Consider the following 16,095-nt stretch of genomic DNA (forward strand, 5'->3'; position numbering starts at 1 on the left):
CTGAAACTTTTCATTTCAATTGCAAAAAGGACCATCATGACAATCCAAGAAAAGAGGATGTTTATTGAAGATTAATTGGCATTTTGGCATTAATGGGAAGGAAAGATATTTAAACAAAAAAGAAAAATGATAATATGTGACGAATCACACTAACTTTTATAGAAAGCAAAAGAGAAATTTAAAGTTATTGTCTTGCATCACCCTCCCATTTCATCAAAATGTCCTCCAATTCACATTAGCCACCCAATTTTTATAAAACTATATTTTTCAAATCTTTTTGAACAATTATTACTTAATTAAATTAACCTGACCATACGATGCAGCAATTAGCATAATTAAAAAAAGAGTAATTTCGTGAGCATTGTGATCTTTACTATTATGTTATCTTGGTTACAATCATTAACAATCTAGAAAGTGAATACGAGTGATGAAAGAAAATTCTAGAGATTTTCTATTTGTAAGTTTCATGAAAGTGGAGTTTACCAATATTTAATTGCTCACTACATTACAAAATAATAAGTCTATTTTCATAAAAATAATTGTCCTAATCATAATATTTTATTTAAATATTATCAATTTATTTATTGATTTAATAATTCAGTCATTCTAATTTAAAATTACAATAAAAGTAATATTTAAAACTTATGAGAAAAACAAAATGAAACACAATTTTATCATTTCAAAACACATGCTCTTCAATGCCAATATATTGTTTTCTTAAAAAATAAGTATTAGACAAAGAAAACTAGATTTATACATTATGACTACTTTGTATGCTATGAAATATGAATGTCAATGCACCACGATTTAATTATAAACACTATAAAACATTCTACTATTCATTTTTTTTTAAAAAGTATATTGATTTAAATAATTAAACCTCTCTCTCAAAGAAAAACATCTCTCTTATTTCTTAAAAAAAAATACAAATCAAAAATCATAATTTGCGGAGGTGATTTTGGCCGGAAAAACACCTCATGCGTCCTTTAAATTTTACTTTTTTTAATAAATCGTATCTAATTTTTATTCAATTAAACTCTATATTTGAAAGATTCTCTTATTTTAAATGGTTGAAGGATCCTAATTTGAAGAAAGAGGTTCAAATAGCCGGAATATCACATTCTAGTTTTAACTAGTGTTTTTTTTATTTTTAAATCTGTCGGTGGAGTTTTTCTTCTCTTATTTTTAAGCCGGTTTGAAATATATTTACTCCGATCAAAAAAGTTGAAAAACTCTCTTGATCGGATCTAAATTGCAACTTTTAAAATAGTGTGATTGTTTTTTTATTATATTTTTTGACGCTTGTGCTTGTGTTTTTATTAGATTTAATTTTTAAATTCATGTTAAAGATGAAATTTAAAAAATTTGAAATATTAAAAATAGAGCAGTTTAAAATTATATTTTTAATATTTGAACCATAAATATTGATGACCCGTTCGATGATTAGATAACCCTTAATTGATGATTGTCTTTGCAGATTTTATCATCTTTTATAGTATATATTTATATGTTAAGTAATTGTTTATTTATATATATTTTGTTAATTTTAAAATGGAAAATTTAGCCTGTGAAAAGAAAACATTTAGCATGTGAAGTGTTCAATCAAATTAAAGTTGCAATTACGATACATAATATTTCTTTAGAATACTTAAGAAAGTTCACAAAGTAAACGTGTGGTTGTTGCAATACGACTTAGTTCACATTGTATTAGTATTTGGAGTAAAAGGAATATAAGAAAAAGGATTTAAGTAATGATTTGAGTTGGAAAATTTAAATAATTTTAAAGTTAGTGTTAATAATTATAAATTACGCTAAACTTCGTGATTTAATTTGTAATGTGTCAAATTACATGAAAAATACTGATTATTGCAATTCCTACTTCCAACTCACCAAAAATGTCTCAGAAAATCGGTGCATTTAATTGCCAAAATTGCAAAATCCGTTGATGACATTACTAAATTTAAAATTTTATATTGTAATTTCAAAGTAGGGTATAATTAGCCAATTTATTTACAATTAATCCTATTAATTATAACTAATACTTTCGATTTTATTAATTATAGCTCATTTAAGCTTTAAAGAATTTAATTATTGACAAATCTTCCTAATAAATGAATTGATTATTCTATGTCTCTCCGAGAACTATGAAAACTCTTTCTATTTTGAGTTGTCCTAAAATATAGAAAAGTTTTTATTTTTAATTATATTTTAAAGGCCAAATATAAAAAAGGCCAAATCTTTCATGAAAATTTCACAGAAATCGAAATCTTTCAATTTTATCTAATTTATCCTGAAACGCATGTTTTCGTTTCTATTATATCCAACTATTCAGTTTGACTTATATGGCGCTGATATGTGGCATTGCCACATCAGCGCCATGCAGGCGCCGCATGAGCAAAATTACGTAACTGGACGTTATTGAAACGAAGTCACGTGTTTCATGACAAATTGAATAAAATTAAAAAATTTGAACTTTTTTTCAAAAATTTAACTTTTTTTGGTCATTTGGCCTATTTTAAATGCACTTATTTTGTTTTGTAACAAAAATATCTTATTATTATTACGACTATTACTGATTAAAGTTTGAAATTCCAAATGCAATTTAAATAAAGGTTCATTTAATCCCTTTAATTTAGAGGATTAAAAATAAAGGTTCATTTAATCCCTTTAATTTAGATAAAAAAAATCAAGTAAAATCAAATTCGTGGCTTAAAAAAAACGTATTTGAACTGAACGTTTTGAACAAACAGACACTAAAAATAAGTGTTTTGACTTGTTTAACTCCTCCAACTTCAAACGGTCCCGTTCACACTACCTCATTAAAAGAAGTAAAATGAGTTAAATTAAGTGGACTACTATTTACCGCCCCAAATTACTACCTACCGCCCAACTTTTTACCAAAATACCCCTAGCCATTTTCAGTTTTTTAAAAAAAAAAATCAATTCTCTCAATTCAATTAAAAACCCAACGAATACCCGAGCGAATTTATAATAAAAATGTCAAAATCGACTAAAAATAAAAGGCGGAACATCCGGTAAATAATCGGTTTTTATTTATTTAATATTTTATCTTTTTTTATTTTTTTTTATTTTTTTTAATGGACCATCGCCCTCATATGGCGATGGCCCATAGGGGTCATCGCCTCGATTTGGCGATGGACCCATAGGGCCATCGCCAAATCGAGTCGATGACCCCTATGGGCCATCGCCAAATCGAGGCGATGACCCCTATGGGCCATCGCCATTTGAGGACGATAGCCCATTAAATTTTTTTTAAAAAAATTAAAAATTTAAAAAACGAAAAAATTAAAAATCGATTAATTATTAGAGGTTATCGTCCTCTAATTTTAGGTGATTTTGATATTTTTATTATAAATTTGCTCGGTTATTTGTAGGGTTTTTAGTTGAGTTAAGAGGATTGAGTTTTTTTTTGGCTGAAAATGGCTTAGGGATATTTTGGTAAAAAGTTGGGCGGTAGGTAGTAATTTGGGGCGGCGAATAGTAATACCCTAAATTAATCAACCAGTGATTATTTTTGCTAAAATTTTAAATTTGTCTTAAATTAATATTTTGTGCTAAATTGAGGGATCAAAGTGACTTCTGCTGTCAAAATAATAGAGATGTATTTTTGCTGTAATATAATTTGTTTTATTAAATTGTAATGAAATGACCTTTAGAAAGCGGGATAGAGAAGGGATAAATAATAAGAAATGAATAATGCGAAAATATTATTACGAACAAAAATAAAACACGACAAAGCCAATTTAGAGCCACGCTTTTTGCAAGAAAAATCTGAAAATGAAACGGTTCTTCCACCAAAAAAAACACTACAATCTGTTTCTTTATATTCCCAGAATCTTCTCTTTAATCCATTTTTATTTGTCTCTGTTTTAGTTTTGCTTAGGATTCCCTCCTATAAACATAATAAAGTACTCAAAAGAAAGAGATTAATTAAAGAAAATAATGTGTGTTCAGGACACAGAGCAAGCTAGTGAAGAAATCTCGAGTGTGGGTGGTAAAGAAGAGCAGCAGTCTTGGCCTTTACATTGTCAACTGTTGCATACCCACATGGATTCCACTGACACAATCACTACTGTCGCCAATTCTTCTCCGGTGAGCTTTTCACTTCTTTCCTCTAACACCCACTAGTTTTTTTTGTTAGAATTTGGGTTCTTGGTATCTCTTTATTTAATCGTTTTGAAGTTTACTGTGAAATTTTTAGACTTTGTTTTGTGTTTGATTGGTCAGTTATAGGAAATTATTTCTGGTTGATGCATATGGGAAAAGCTGGACATGATTAGATTAATATTTTGTTTTGTTATAATGAATTGTAAGTTCTATAAAGGAAATTCTAGGTTGTTATGGAAACTTATTATGGTTTAGTTAGAGTCTAGGTTACTTAAATTGCTTCTTTTTGAGTTATTTGTGACCTTGTTCTGTTATATCAACTAATTGTTTGCCTTTTTTGGCCCTTCAGCTAGAAAGTATTTCTGAGGATAGAGTGGATGTGGAGAGGAAACAGAATCAATTAGCCAATTTCGTCCCGGTTCTCCGCTCAGGAGAGTGGTCCGACATTGGTTGTCGGCCTTATATGGAGGATACACATATTTGCATCAGCGACTTGGCTAAGAACTTTGGTTATGGTGTGCTTAGTGGAGAATCGATCGCTTTCTATGGTGTAAGTTTTTTGGCCTATACTCTTATTTAGAAGTTTTTTAACTGCTAAGAAATTTCTGTTAACAGTTATTTCATTTCAACTTGTAACTTCTAAACATTTAGCAAGACTTCTAGTTTCTGAGTCGGCTGGTTTTAGGGTTGAAATTTTCATATTAACAACTTTGAAGACAAATAGCTTACTTGCAAAGTACAGATTTACTGCACAAGTCTTAAGGAGTTTCTATCAATAAAATTAATTAAGTTTAAACAGATGAGACAGACAATGAGGGGACTAAAATTTTATTTTAATGTCTGTTTAGTGGCATTTATTTTTTAGAAACTGTATAAAATCAGTCTGAAAAGAGGAGTCATCATTAGTCCGTCTATTATAGTAATTTTCTTGCTCAACTTTAAAATTGGAGAGCTTTCTATGAAACGTAGTATAACAATTTGCATACTTTTAACTTTGTTACTGTGTCATGCTTTGTTTGAATGGTGCTATTTTAGATACCTCTGCATCTTTACCCTGGCTATAATATAAATGCTAATAACAACACGCAAAAGCATGGAAATGAGAATTGTTTTATTTAGTAATCTGCCTTGCTGATGGATAGCTGAGGTCTAGGCTCCTTGCAGTTAGGTTTTTCATCAAACGGTAGTTAAACTGCATTAGGCTAGAAACTTAGCTGTTTAGCCGAGATACCTAAAATTTCTTGATTGGAACATCACTCCAATAAAAATGAGCTTATTGTGATTGTTTTTCTTAAAGTACATAAGCAAAACATAATTACATAAAATCCAAAATAACGTGGGCCTAGTTTTGGAACTCAAATTTCGAAATTGTTTGAAACAACAGGTATTTGATGGGCATGGGGGAAAGAGTGCAGCACACTTTGTCCGAGATCATTTGCCTAGAGTCATTGTCAAGGATGCAGATTTTCCCTTAGGACTTGAGAAAGTGATCACAAGGTCATTTATTGAGACTGATGCTGCTCTTGCTGAAACATGCTCTCTTGAGCCTGCCCTGTCTTCTGGTACAACTGCACTCACTGCCATGATATTTGGGAGGTAAGTTCCTCTCATTCCCTTTTTGTTTGATCAAACGGGCCTTTTAGTCCTGTGCCTTAAAGGAAAATAAGTTAAACAGGAACATGCTTTCTTGCCGTGTTTTTGTCGCAATATAAGCTGTAGGAATAAAAATGAAGAAAATTACCGGGGAGAAATACAACTTATTGGTAGATGTCTAGCTTAGTGAGTTTTATCTGAATGTGCTGTTATATCGAACAGGTCTTTGCTTGTGGCAAATGCTGGTGATTGTCGGGCTGTATTATCACGGGATGGAATTGCTATAGAAATGTCAAAGGACCATAGACCTTGCTGCACTAGGGAAAGGAAACGGGTCGAGTCCCTAGGAGGATATGTTGAAGACGGTTACTTAAATGGTCTGTTAGGTGTTACCCGAGCATTAGGCAATTGGCACCTTGAAGGGATGAAGGTTAAGGGCATGGGCGGTCCATTGAGTGCTGAACCTGAACTAAAATTGATTACACTAACCAAGGAAGACGAGTTTTTGATTATCGGAAGTGATGGAATATGGGATGTATTTTCCAGCCAAAACGCAGTAGCTTTTGCTCGGAGAAGACTTCGGGAACACAACGATGTAAAATTGTGCTGTAAAGAAGTGGTAGAAGAAGCAATAAAACGGGGAGCAATTGACAACTTGACAGTGGTGATAATAAGCTTTCACTTGGAGGCGCCGCAGCAATTGGCTGTCGAGAGAGGAAGAGTTAGGCGGAGCATTTCCGCTGAAGGACTTCAAAGTCTCAAAGGTCTCTTACAAGGATAATGCCGAAAAATTGGGTTTCTTACTATTTCTACCCTGTGTAGTAGAACTAGCGAATAATGGTAAATAGCTACATTGGCTGTTACTGGAAAAGAGTCTTCTGTGTACATAATTCAATCCTGAGACAAGGACTGATATTCCTGCCTGTATTATACTTGCTGCTGTGCTCAGGCACAAGCTATCTCTGATCTTTAATTCCTTATCCTATTGATTATCAATGTATTTTACTGTAAATTATTGCTTCTTGGAGACTGATAAGAACAAAAACGTCTACTTTTCATTCTCCCAGCTCCGCATAACATGAATGAAAACATGTCGCATTACATCTTAAGTCGATAAGTATCTGTCTGAAATATTAAGAAAGATGTCAGCAAAATACAGAAACTGTTTCTCCAGAGGTTATTCTGATGGTTAAATTAGTGTGTAGAAAAAGTTCATACTAATTTCAAACTTGATGCTAAGCTGCAATTAGTTAGAGTGGACCATCAGTTCGTTCGGTATGATGAAATCTTTTTTTATTTCAAGTTTTTGTTTTTTGAATTATCTTATTCGAGTTTTATTACAAATTTGTGTGTTTCGAATTATCTTATTCGAGTTAAGGTTTCTAACACTGATAAAGTATACGTAATACTTGGGTGTAATACTCGTATGTCGTAAGATATCGACGTTTTATGTTAAGATGCAGAGGATGCCAATAACACAACTAAATATGTTTAGTGTTATGTGAAATATGTTTAGTGTCATACAAAATATATGGTATTGACGAATTTAGCCTTTAATTTTGTACATGTATAACAAAACTGGGAACTATCCTTGTGTAAAGAATGAGATACAAAATATACACATCAGTATACTCCTCGAGGATATTTCTGCATCATACTGTATTCTTAATGGAAAAACCCTAACCTAGTTCTACTGCCATACAAAGCCAAAGGCATCCTCCATTTCAATTTCAAAATCCATTTCCCTTAATCACCTACTTCTAATCTCAGCTCTTACAACACTAACCAACAGCAGAATCGCCAGAGAAATGGACAATATGAGCATGCCGAAGACACTATTCCACCCTCTACTGGAAATAAATCCAGCCAATAGTGGACCAAGAGCAGCCCCAACTGAACCTGTACCGTCTATAATTGCGGTCACAGTTGCTAAGGCGCGAGAGTTTCCCCTAACCACTTCCTGCGTACCAAGATCAGCTGCAACAGCGGTAGTGATTAGCGAGTAGGGGCCATTTACAAGTAACCCGGAAAAGAACATCAGAACAATATTGATAGCCATCGATACACTTCCATAAACCCGGTATACAATAAGGGCTGGGATCGATAGCAACAAGAATGCCATTGAAGTTACTGCACGTGCTCCAATCATGTCAGATATGTATCCTGCTAAAACTCCACCAAAGACACCTCCAATATCGAATATTGTCGAGAGATTCCCAGCGGTTTTATGTGACAGCTGCACGCCCGCAACAGCTACACAATGCAAATCAAACTTGTGACCAGTATCCAACATCAACACATTCAATCTATAATTCAATGTACAGATGCACCTACGTAATGGAGCAATTAAATAAAGGTTGAGCCGTGGCCGAAGCAACAGACTAAAATGAGTTTAATGAAGTTTAAGAACAAGCGCTGAGCCTCAAAGTTTAGAGGTTAGTTAGTGGTAATCTGGCATAACAGCAAATTTCCAGCATATCAAGGCATGCATAGAAATTTAAGCAAGAAATTGCTAATAATGATTCTGAAACAATATTCTTAACAAAATGTTCATACGCAAGAAGAATCAAGTACCTGTGTGCCTTATGTAGAAGGGCAACCAATATAGAAAAGTATAAGCCACCAGCTTCGAAAAAAAGAGGCAGAAAGCAAATGGAGCAACGCCAGGTAATTTCCAAGCCTCAAAGAATCCAATAGCAGCCAAAGAATCTGAATCATTTTCTGTCCCAATAAGCCCTGCTTCCTCTGATTCATCTTTCGCTGCATTCTCCTCACCATTCACCTGCACATTCATTTCCACATCCTCTCTCGGAAGCTCAAATCCAACATGTTCCGGGCTGACTACAAGAAACATAAACACCAAAACCCCAACTAAAATCACCAAAACGCCAGGCACCAAAAATGACCAACCCCAACCGTACTCCAAAACAGCAGAAGACACAACTGAGCCGACAATGTTCCCTACCGACGTATGTGAATTCCAGATTCCCATTACCAATCCTCTCTTTGCTTTACCACACCAATTCCCAACCACTGCCACCACACAAGGCCACCCTATTGACTGAAACAAGCCACACAATATTTGCACAACCACAAAAAACCCTAATAAATGTACATCAAACCAATAGCCTAGCCCAAAAATAATAGTGAAAAGTCCACTACCCATCATCCCCAAAACAAGAAACAATCTCAAATCAATCCTGTCACCAACATGTCCTGCAAAATACATCCCTACGGAATACGACAGCAAGAATGCAAGATCAAGCTCACCAAGCCGGCGAGTCCCCTCAGGGCCATTAAATGGGGCCCAACCAGTATCCGTAGAACTCCAATTGGGGTCTACTACATTCAAACCGGATTCACTTAGCGAAGAATTTAATTGAAGATTAGGTCCAAGAACACTCTTGACAATGCTTGGCGGTTTTCTTGAGGCATGGAAGGAGGCATAAGCAAGAAATGTGACAATTAAGACAATAATTTTATGGAAGAAGATGGTTTTATGTGGAAAGGGGTTAAAAGGTGGAGGCAATGTTAGGGTTTTGAGCTGCATTGCTGACTTATATGATGATCAACAATCAAGCATCATATGACTTATAACATGATTAATTAAATACCAATTTCGTTTCATCAAGAACTATACAAACACAGAAATCATAGAGAACAGATTGAAACCGAATCATAAAAAATAGAGGGTGTGAGTGGAAGAAAGGATTATTAGTTGAAATGCAAGATTTTGAAATGGGTAAGAAGCGGAAAGAAAAACATCAAGCTTACACCATTGTTTTGCTCTCTGATTCCTAAGATCTGAATCTCAAACAAGAAAGTTAAATACTGGAGATAACCTGAACGGTGGGTGACCGTATCTTGAAGAGAAGAAAGAAACTGATGGGTTGGTGAATATGAGAATTGGTGACTATTCTTTGATTTTCTTTTCTTGTTTGAACTTTGAAGTAGACAATTCTTAATTCTTATGTCTCAGCGTGTCTAGTAATTGACTTTGACTCTATTAAAATTTCTGCATTTACCGAGTAACACTTTAAATTTTTTGATTGTATTTGTGTCGTGTCGATCCTTTCTGTTACCGCGACTAGAACTAATACGAACACGATAATAATTTTAACATGAATACCATACGAAAATTAAATTAAACTATGCGTGTCAATTCATATAATTTAATGGACCGATTATGGATAACAACACGGTCACTTTTAACACATTTATCAAAAATGAATTGAAATGATGGATATTAGCACGATACATACATTTAATTTATTTTGAATAGATCGAATAAGAGACTTAATAAGAGGAAACGTTCCATTTTTTTTATTTAAATGGATCGAATACGGATACCACTAACACGAAAAATTTAGCATATTTATTGGTAATGTGTTGGATCGTATTGACACGACACAATATGTTTTAAATCGTATCATAATTGGATTAATGAGTTTGTATGTCAATTCGGACATGATACATTTTAAGTCATATCAAAAGTACATTTAACTTCAGTTCTTATCCGTATTATTTTTTTAAATTCGGCAAATTGTGTTAGCATGTTATGCCTTATTTTGACGCCCTGTTGGAAGATCAAACAGTTAAAAGTAAATTTTTTAAGTTCAACCAGCTTACAATACCAAATGGGACCTTAGTCATTGGCTATCATTCTATTTGGATGGCCAGATTTTGCCATCTATCACAAAAATCGCCATAAGACTCTTGGCTTACTGAATATATCTTCATTTGGATAAATGAGAATGTTGCACCCTAATTAGCCAAAAAAATTCACTGTCCAAAAATCTTGGACTAAAGGAACTAAAATAAAGTAAATATTATGTACTACAAATTTTGACAAGCAGGAATATAGAGCTACATATAATAACATCCAAAACTGTTCGGTTCTTTCAGGTATCTGTGTAACACGGTAAATCCCAAAGAACTTCCATATCACAATCATTAGATGACAAGTTGAAGGGTGGTTAGCATTAATTCTAAATTAACAGATAAAGATTTCACATCCGACTGCAAGATCATTCCGGATCCAGGAAGTGCTAAGAAAATGATATGCAGCATCTTTTCCGATGAATTTCTGCACCGACGCGTGCACACGTATAGGAAAAATCATATCATTTGTTGATGAATATCGGCTGCTTGCTGTGCAAGCTCGACCACCATAGCTTCATCGAAGAACTTGTTTATGCTGACGTCTTCACTCATTCCCTGATATACCAAATTCAGAAGAAGAGAATTACCATGTTGTACTGAAAAATATCCAACTCTATGAAGCATTTACATGCAGCTCGAACAAAAATAACGACTATATTAAGGAAAAATCCATTCTAAAATTTCAAGAACTAAAAATTCAACGCCGGCTACTTTGACAGGGAGGAAAAAGAGGTGACAGAAATAGAGTAGTATGGTTATACCTTACGGCGCCTTGTCTTCACCATAAATTCACGAGCAAGGTGCTGGATTGGTGCTGGTTCAAGTGGCCGCAGAACTATGCTCTTGTCGAGGGGGTCCCCAGGGACAATAGCCCAATGGTCAAACACTGATTGGCAAAATGCTTGCCCTTGGGTATGGTACCTTAAGTCTGTCTCAAAACCAAAGGACTCTATCACAGGTATAAAAGCCTGCAAAAAGTGCAAGAAAAAGAAAAAAAAGCATCAAAGGACTGAATAAATTAAAACTTTAAGCAGGCATAAGTCTTTATAAGTGAGTGAATGAACAAACATGTTTACTACATATGAAAGCAGTAAACCGAACAATCACGCGGTTTAGCATCTGTAGGTGCAAGATTAAAATAAGCATGTAGAATGAAAGGAACCACAAGCTTTTCAGGAAATAACCTCCCCCATTGAAGAAAGTACAGAATTTAAACCACAAACAAATATCAAGATGGGAAAAAATGTTGTTGAAAGAAAAGAAAAAAACAGCTCATTATTCACAGCCGGCCGAACTTTGTGAATCCTCAAATACCCCTTTTATACTTCTAAATTTTTTGCCAAAGTCAACAGCAACTGTTCAAATCATGGCAGTCCCACAAATAACAACTATCACTACTCATATGTAGATGCAGACAAAATTTAGCAGCCCCTTACCTTCACAATGTAAGCTGGAGTTCCAGGCTGAGGAACATCTGCTGTAACGTGTCCACGCCTGCGAGATAGCACAGTGTATATCGCAGATAGACAGTCGATTGGTGTTTCTATCTGAAACAACAGCATGGCGAATTAATAACAGAGACAAAACAAGGAACTATGTTCGTGAGAATGTCATCATGATAAATTGATAATGCATTAAAAGAGTATCACATAACAGCAAATGGCAGCTTAATATAGTCTAAGATGTATGTACTTACCTCCACATAATATACTGGTTCCATGAGACGAGGGGTTGCCATCAGAAACGAAGAATATGCGACACGACGGGATGTGGGAATAATCTGACCAGACCCTCTATCCAGTGGCAATTGTGCAATCCTCGCATTAACTATTTTGAACTTAACGTTTCTGATTGGTTCATCACATAGCGGCCCTTCTCGTGCACCCCACTGAAAACTGGCAAAAGAAATAAAAAACATTTAATTGCAGCAATAAAATGAAGAAAATGAAAAATAATGAAGATAAATTTCAGGTTACCCTTGAACAATGGAATCCTTGACAGCATTCAGTAATGATTTGTCAACCTCACTTGATAGTGTGTCATCCAATAAAATGTTAGGCCCCTGCCAGCATCAAATTTGTCAAACATCATTCCAACAAATGACTATAACACCCAGAATATGAGCCAATTATGGAAAGAAAAAACTGCAGCAGGTTGATCAGCAATACTCTACCAGCTTATCGGGGCCAAATGCCCATATTGATCTCGCTGCAAGCAAATCCCAGCTATACTTGGTTTGAAAGAAATCCCCAAGCGCTCTCCTATTCCAGTCGATGCTTACAACACCATTCTCAATGTCTTCAGCAAGCCCTTTCTCCAATGGCTCTGCAATCTAGATATTGAGGAGTTCAAATAATGACATACTACAAATTAAGTTGACTAAGAATCTAATCAAATGCACCTGAAAAGCACTTTTAATGGCACTGAGGTAAGACAAAATAAGCCAACTTCCTTACCATTGTTATTTTATTCTTCTTGTTGGGTGTTTCAGCAAAACATTTCATTGATGATGACTCCACCACTGTTTCACAGAACGAAACAACAGGATCCGCTACCTAAAATTCAAGTCCAGCATTAGAACTAAGGGATGCAATCACATAAATACTGCACAACAATTTAAGAAAAAAGTATCACATGCAAATGGTAGAAGTATATTAAAATAATGAGAAAGGAAGCATGCACACCTTGACTTCTACTTCAGAGTAGAGCTCTCTAAGGTCCTTCATAATGGAATCCAAATATAACTCTCCAGTACCAAGAATAGTGTGCTCCCCAGATTCCTCGACCTTTGTGATGGCTAGAGGATAGCTTTTACTGATCTTCCTTAAACCCTCCACCATTTTTGGCAGCTCACTTGGATTGAGCGGCTCAGTAGCAGTTTTCACTACTGGAAGAGTGTTGAACTGAAGAGGGCGGAATATGTAGACATCTTCATAGCTATAATTCACATTACAGAGTGTTGCAGTCTTCATAATTGAAGCATCCACACCTTCGATGAGAACCCAAGAGCCAGGAGGAGCCGAACTTATAGGCAACCTGTACCGAGCTTGATAGACCCATAATTTCGTCACTTCTTTTACAGTCATGTCCTCCTCATCATCTGGTGAATAACCTTCTCCTAGTACTTTTACAGACTGCCCTGTCATAATTGAACCACTATAAACCCTACCAAAAGCATCAAAGGAACTGCAATCGGACTTGGGATACAGTTTGGTCACATTAACCATTAAGGGGCCCGAAGGATCACAATTGGTCATTGCATTATAAATCCTGGAATCTTTAGGACCTGTGTATGTATGCTCAACCTTCTTAGCTGCAGCATTCTTAGCAGAAGGTATGTGCTGAACCAGCATATCAGCAAAGCCTGAGGCTGAACCGAAAACTCTGCTGCACGCCAGCCTCAACAAAGGCCTAACATTTAATTTATAAGCTGCATTGGGAAGAGTGACACCAAACTCAGAAAGAGTAGCCTCCACACTCTTCTTATGTTCTCCAATCACTTGACTATATATTTTATAAAGAGGTTCCAACACAAATTGGACAAAGGATCTTTCCCCTCCACTTGCAGGGGGTTTTTTCTTGAAAGCCCTGGTATCTGGATGATAATAGAAATCTCCCCAAAGACGAGATGCAAATTTATCAGCATCAAATGGAATGCCATGGAGCTTGAGATATAGTTTAGCAAACGAATGTAAAGTGAAGGACCACCCTGCCGTAGCACTTGCAAAACAGATGTTCCCAGCTACAGGATCTATAACTTGCCCATTTCCAGCAGTTGAAGAGACAGCACTTATGTGATTATTGATAACTTCTATAGTATGTCTAAGCTTATGGTAAGCATCCTTTGGAGGCAACTTAAGTTCTGTGATTAGCCTGTCAACCTTCAAAGAAAACAATATAAGTCATGCTAAGATATAAGAATTGAACTGGAGAGATCAAACGAGGGGTCAGTCAACAAGAAACCTTGTTGATAACTACTACAATAGGCAGGCGATCCTGGATTGCGTGGCGTATGGCCCTCTCTGTATTTACCTGCACAATCAGATACCAAAATTGCAAATAAAAGGATGTATAACATGTTCAAATACAACTCGTATATAATTAAAATAATATCTCAGATAAAAATAAAAATTAAAAAGAAATCCTTGTCAGAATGTCAGTGTAAATAACCAAATACAAACTACAGCATGTGTAACCATATGGATATAAAGAACAGTAAGAATAACAAATAAATGCAATTCACTACCCATGAAAATTTGTAAAAAAAATAAATTCACAAATTATATCAGCAGAAGGGTAGGTGAATATGAAGTCCATACAGACTACCTAATTTATCAAATTTATTTTGGAAAGAATGCGACTAACCATAACTCCTTCTGCTGCATCCACGACCAAGACAGCACCATCAGCAAGCCTAAGAGCAGCAGTCATTTCATCGGAAAAGTTAACATGACCAGGGGTATCCATAATGTTACAAAGGTATGACTTTGAATTACTATCTTCAAGAACAAGAGACATTGGAACTGCCTTTATAGATATCCTCCGTTCTTGTTCGTCAATCCTTGTATCAGTGTACCTTGTATGCTTCTCACTCATAGCATCAAAAGTAGGCATATGATGCGTTTGTTCAACCAACATATCCATAAACATCGTCTTCCCATGTTGTAAATTACCCACAAGAGCAACATTACGAACCAAAGAAGGATTGGACATTAAACCAACAAGAAACTGACTAGAAACATAAGTGGAAGAATCCTTAACCCCAACCTCAAACTTAATATTCCTAACAGGCTTAATAATCGGTTGCTCAAGCGTCTGCTCATCTTCATCCATTACCAAAGCTTCCACATCTTCACCGTAAACCTCTTCAGCAGTGGGATAATACTTCTTATCCTCAGCCAGAACAATTTGATTATCCATATCGACATCATTATTAGTAGTAAGCCAGCCATTTAAACCATTAACTCCCTCGTCACCATCCGACATCACATCACCACGATCCTCGTGATGTTTGTCCTGAAGATCATCATCATCTTCCTCATCGCGGTCACTTTCTTGGTCAGACTCAATTTCCGGACCAATGTAGTTTCCAAACTCATCGTAAAGATTATCATCCATGGTAGCTTCTGCTGTTTACAATTAAATCTGTAACCAATTCAGCAAATACAAGTAATAAATAAGTAAGCTAATGCAACAATTCACTCAAAGACGACTAAAAATTAAAAGAAAAATATTTAGCCTCTTCTTAATGGAGCTAGGTTTTGTTGAACAGCAAAAAACTAGTAAATATTACAGAACTGAGAAATGGAAAATAGTGATAACAGTCAGAGAAAGTGAAACAAGTAAACAAATAGATTGAGATATAGAGCAAAAAATAGAAAGAGAAAAGGAAAAGGCGGTACCTGAGCAGAGAAGACGAGTGGTAGTGAGGTTTAAAGAATGGGGTTTTGAGGAAGTAAGAGAAAGGGGGGGATTATATTTTCACTCTTCTGACCCGGCCGATCCGAATTGTGTTGGTTTTGTTAATTGGGCTTTATCTATGATTACCACCTGTTTACGAAAGATGGGCTTTTTGTGTGGGTTTCTTTTGTTTTACATTCCAAAATATAAGGGAAATTACTAAGGGTGTAAACAAACTGAGCTCCTCGTGAGCAGCTCGGTGTTCGGCTCGATAAGAGCTCGGTTCGTGTTCGTTTCTATTGTAAACGAACC

At 35.3% G+C, this 16,095-nt stretch overlaps 3 protein-coding genes across 3 annotated transcripts; 1 reads left to right on the top strand and 2 right to left on the bottom strand.

Annotated features, from left to right (window-relative positions):
- Positions 1–3,750: 3,750 nt before the first annotated feature.
- Positions 3,751–6,733, top strand: LOC126665421 (probable protein phosphatase 2C 27). The gene is made up of 4 exons (XM_050358229.2): positions 3,751–4,113; positions 4,478–4,678; positions 5,513–5,724; positions 5,944–6,733. Exons 1-4 carry the CDS (start codon positions 3,964–3,966, stop codon positions 6,500–6,502), a joined length of 1,122 nt encoding a protein of 373 aa, XP_050214186.1. The 5' UTR covers positions 3,751–3,963; the 3' UTR covers positions 6,503–6,733.
- Positions 6,734–7,266: 533 nt separating this feature from the next.
- On the bottom strand, positions 7,267–9,802 carry LOC126665462 (putative glycerol-3-phosphate transporter 5). The gene is made up of 2 exons (XM_050358283.2): positions 8,296–9,802; positions 7,267–7,974 (listed from the first exon to the last, which is right to left on the bottom strand). Exons 1-2 carry the CDS (start codon positions 9,269–9,271, stop codon positions 7,472–7,474), a joined length of 1,479 nt encoding a protein of 492 aa, XP_050214240.1. The 5' UTR covers positions 9,272–9,802; the 3' UTR covers positions 7,267–7,471.
- A 700-nt stretch (positions 9,803–10,502) lies between these two features.
- Positions 10,503–15,876, bottom strand: LOC126653677 (110 kDa U5 small nuclear ribonucleoprotein component CLO). Its single transcript, XM_050347619.2, has 11 exons — positions 15,786–15,876; positions 14,749–15,528; positions 14,347–14,415; positions 13,068–14,264; positions 12,840–12,938; positions 12,557–12,715; positions 12,360–12,445; positions 12,080–12,278; positions 11,820–11,930; positions 11,145–11,351; positions 10,503–10,938 (listed from the first exon to the last, which is right to left on the bottom strand). The coding sequence occupies exons 2-11, from the start codon at positions 15,499–15,501 to the stop codon at positions 10,840–10,842; spliced, it is 2,979 nt and encodes a 992-aa protein (XP_050203576.1). The 5' UTR covers positions 15,502–15,528; positions 15,786–15,876; the 3' UTR covers positions 10,503–10,839.
- Positions 15,877–16,095: the final 219 nt, after the last annotated feature.

The sequence above is a fragment of the Mercurialis annua genome, linkage group LG1-X (genome assembly GCF_937616625.2).
Source record: "Mercurialis annua linkage group LG1-X, ddMerAnnu1.2, whole genome shotgun sequence".
Taxonomy (NCBI): Eukaryota; Viridiplantae; Streptophyta; class Magnoliopsida; order Malpighiales; family Euphorbiaceae; genus Mercurialis; species Mercurialis annua.